This window comes from Alexandromys fortis, unplaced genomic scaffold (genome assembly GCF_014885135.2).
Source record: "Alexandromys fortis isolate MF-2015 unplaced genomic scaffold, M_Fortis_MF-2015_v1.1 scaffold_146, whole genome shotgun sequence".
NCBI lineage: Eukaryota > Metazoa > Chordata > Mammalia > Rodentia > Cricetidae > Alexandromys > Alexandromys fortis.
In genome coordinates, this window is record NW_026068042.1 from 4,230,543 (window position 1) to 4,234,521 (window position 3,979).

Consider the following 3,979-nt stretch of genomic DNA (forward strand, 5'->3'; position numbering starts at 1 on the left):
CCAACCTCCAGTGAGGGCCAGACTGAGGATGGCAGTTCTCTAGGGGGACATCCACAGAGTGACCAGCAGAGCGCAGCAAGATGGCTCGTTCAGACCCAGAGTGCACCTTGGGAATATCTTGGAATGCTCAGTTGTCTTTTCCCCATCCCCACCCCATCCCTGTGAAGCTCTCCAACAGCAGCACCCATCTGACCCCCTCATCTTGTATCCATGTTACCACTTGATACCACAGAGTACTCACAACCACAAAGTAGCCACAGCAAAGGCGCACCCAGGATCCTGCTGCCAGCACTCACCTGCTGTCTGTTTCCTCACACAAGTAGCCCAGATTTTCACCATGAGTGCCTTAGGGGCACCACACCATGCAGAAGCATGCTGCCTACAGACTCCCCCGACATGCTTATCCTTATGTTGGAAGAGCAGGTTGGAGAAGTAGGGGGAGACTTCTGTTGGATGAGTGCCATTGCATCCTTGAACCTGATGAGGATGGAGAGGATCCCGAACAACTCTCTCTGTGTGTGTGTGTGTGTGTGTGTGTGTGTGTGTGTGTCTGTGCGTATGAGCGTGAGACAGGGTCTCACCATGTAACCCTGGCTGAACGGGAACTCCTTATGTAGACAATAATGAACTTGAACTAGCAGAAATCTACCTGGTTCTGCTGCCCAACTGCTTTGCTAAAATGAAACTCAAGGTTCAACCAGGAGACACAGACGACTCCCCAAGGCGGCAATGGGCATGAAGCACACCGTTCAGAAGGTATGGCTGTGTATCTGATCTGCAAGTATAGATAAGAACTAGGCAGAGGCAGAGCCAAATGGAGAGGTCCCAGGGCAGGGTGGTTCAGGACACAGAGCCTGGTGTGAGAGCCTTGGAGAACTGGGAGGAGAGGTGGAAAGAGAGTTCTTAAACTTGATGTCCGCATTCCCAGCACACTGGCCCGGGGTGGCACAGGCTGGCACAGGGAGGCATCTTGGATCCCAATGGAGGACGAGACCGAGTTCGCAGTGATAGAAATGGATAACCGGAAGCTGATGGAATGTGAACCTAGAGTCTGCCCTGGGACTGTCAGGGTTAAATCAGGACTGTAGAGGTGACATTGAGGATCCCTTGTCTGGAATTTTCCAGAAAATGTGGGGTACAGCAGACTGGAAAGACGATGAAGAAGGTACTATTTCAGGTCCAGTGTGGGGAACCACGTAGGACAGCACTGGAGGTCAGAGGAGGAAGGGGCACAAGGCGGTGCCTGTGCAGAACAGCATGGAGCAGCTCCCGCTGTGTCAATGCAGGTTTGCCCCTGAGGCTTGTGAATGGCGGTGACCGGTGTCAGGGCCGGGTGGAGGTCCTCTACCAAGGCTACTGGGGCACCGTGTGTGAAGACAGCTGGGACACCCAGGACGCAGATGTCGTCTGTCGGCAGCTCGGCTGTGGCCATTCAGTATCAGCACCCGGAGGGGCCCATTTTGGTCAGGGCTCGGGGAACATTCTCTTGGGAGCTGTGTACTGCTCAGGACAGGAACCCTACCTGTCCAGCTGTGAGCATGACGGCTGGTACAACCATGACTGTGGCCACAGGGAGGACGCCGGAGTCGTGTGTTCAGGTAGTGCTGCCGTTGCTTCTAGCTGTTGCATGCGCACTCGTGGGCAACACCGTGCTTACATGTGTACGTGTGCATGTATGCTTGTACGTGCACAGCACGTAGCTGCTTATTTGCTTTGCATGTGAGTCATTCCCTAACTGATGTTACATGCTGCATACAACAGTCTCTCTTCATAGACGAAGACACTGAGGCTCTGAGCGTCGCAGGCTGGGAAGTGGTGAGGACAGGCTCTATCTCATCAGAGCTCTCTGATGCCATCATTATGAGGGCTGGCGTCAAGATCAGCCTTGACCTAAAGGGCAGTGTCTCTCTCTATAAAGGCAGTAGTTGATGAGGCAACTGCTGGTTCTTTCTTATGACCTAAATGTCTAACTAAATTCAAAGCAAAGAGTGGCCAATATATCCTCTTTATTGGGTATTAAATGACAAGCAACAAACACGCTACGTGAGGGATGACAAATTCTCCCAGATTCAACTAAGCAAATCCCAAAACAAGGCATCTCATTGATTATATGATATACATTCAAATACCAAGGCATCCTTCACTCTACAAAGAAGTCACCCAGGAAACCAGTCCATTGTGTGTCCCCAAGAGAATTTGCTAGTTTAACCATCGATAGGCCATTGTTCTGTGGTCCCTGGGACTGTGTACATGTCACAACAAGCATAGTGTGGATGTGGTGACCCAGTCCCCACCTGAGAATAGTGTTGAAGAAGCAGGCTCCTCCAAGCAGCCACTTTGTGAGCAGGTTTCCTCTGCCATTCTGCAGTAATCTCTGGAAGTCCCCTCTCTTTCTGGTTGGGGCCACTTTATCGGGCATATTTTAGTGATGGCAAATGTTTATAGTGAGATGTTACATTTGAACTACAGAAATAACTAAATAACTTTTTGAATTCAGATTTCATCCTGCTGTTTCATATTTGAACCTCTCACTTGGGGATGCTATTGAACTGGGTGGTATTTGGGATGGAATAGAAGCAGAGGAGTTGAATGAGGGTGAGGGAGAAAAAATATTCATGGAGACATCTCAGCGGCAAAGTAACAGGAAAGTCAGTATCAGTTTTAGCAAGGAGAAATGACAATGTATCAGTGTGAGAAGGCCTTTAGCCTGGGAGATGTCAGCTCCAGCTTCTGAGATTCAAGTGAAGAACAACATCAAGTGAATTCTTTCTTTCTCATTCTGCAGATGTTACCTATGAGACTACAGGCTGGACCACAGAAGGTAAAATGTTTTATATGGTATCTTTGTGGCCTTATTGTCCCTAGAATCTACAGGCACACCTGTGATCCAGTAGATCGGCAGAAGGCAGAGAATGTTGATCTTAAGCTCCCAGGGGAAATTTCTCAACAAGGTTTCAAGTTTACAAGGCATTTATGCAATGGATTAAATCCATGTATGGTGTGGGGATCTCCTGAAGAGTTATCTGCAAGGGGCTCCAAGGTGTTCTTGTTTCTAGGGTCTGTTGATGATCCTCAGAGCCCTGAGGCCCCCATGTTTCACACCGTACCTTGGGCAGCCTAGGGAGCTGAGTTTGGCCTTGGTGACTGGAGAGAAAAATAAAGTCAGCTTAACCTCTACCCTTGTCATATCCTTCCCTCTGGGCCATAGGAAGCCCCCTGGGAAATCCTTATACTCCACCCTTGACATCAGAGATGCTTTTTCCTCTTTGACGTCCTCCAGTGAGAGATGTTGGTGGCACATCAGAACAGTTTAGAGCCTGGCAGCCTGGGCTTTGGGAAGGGAGATCACTTCCTTTCCTCCAGGTGGATTTTTGATTCTAGGTCATCAGTAAGAAGAGTCTCAATTTACATGAAGGCCTCTGGCCAGCCCAAAATTCCTTGGGAATCTAAATGGTACACAGATCAGCCATTGTTCTTCCTTAGGCATGTTGGGTATCCCAAGGATGAGACTTGCTTTATTCTAACTTAGCCTCAAGATTCTATCTTTTCTTATTGTAATAAGTATTCAAGAAGAATCCATTTTCTCCTCTGTGTTGGTGCCCCTACTGGGCATTCTTAGGTAGCAGATACTCTTCTATGATGCAACTGTATCAGTCAGATTGAAGGACAAGGGAAGACTGGACAAGTCTCTGACACAATTCTGCAGGAGATTGCTTTTCTAGAGCTGTTTGTATCAGGACCTACTGTGTGGGAAGAGGTCAACTTCCTTCATTTCCAGTGACTCGATAGAGCCTGGGTGTTTGACATCAATGGATTCATCTCCAGAAATCTCCTCTTGAAGAAGCAGGACCATGACATAGAGCCAGGGCTCATTTTGAACAATTTACACATGTGTTTTAAAACTAGTATATTATTCAAAAGTGGCATATTAGAAGCATTTTCACTAAAGTAAAGAGCAATGAGCCAGGCATGGTTATAT

The 3,979-nt window shown here is 48.2% G+C and overlaps 1 protein-coding gene across 1 annotated transcript in view; it reads left to right on the forward strand.

Moving 5' to 3' along the window:
- Dmbt1 (deleted in malignant brain tumors 1) overlaps positions 1-3,979 on the forward strand; it is a 60,908-nt gene that overhangs the window by 6,908 nt on the left and 50,021 nt on the right. Inside the window, 1 exon segment of the mRNA XM_050166024.1 lies at positions 2,786-2,821. Coding sequence (XP_050021981.1) covers positions 2,786-2,821 — 36 coding nt within the window.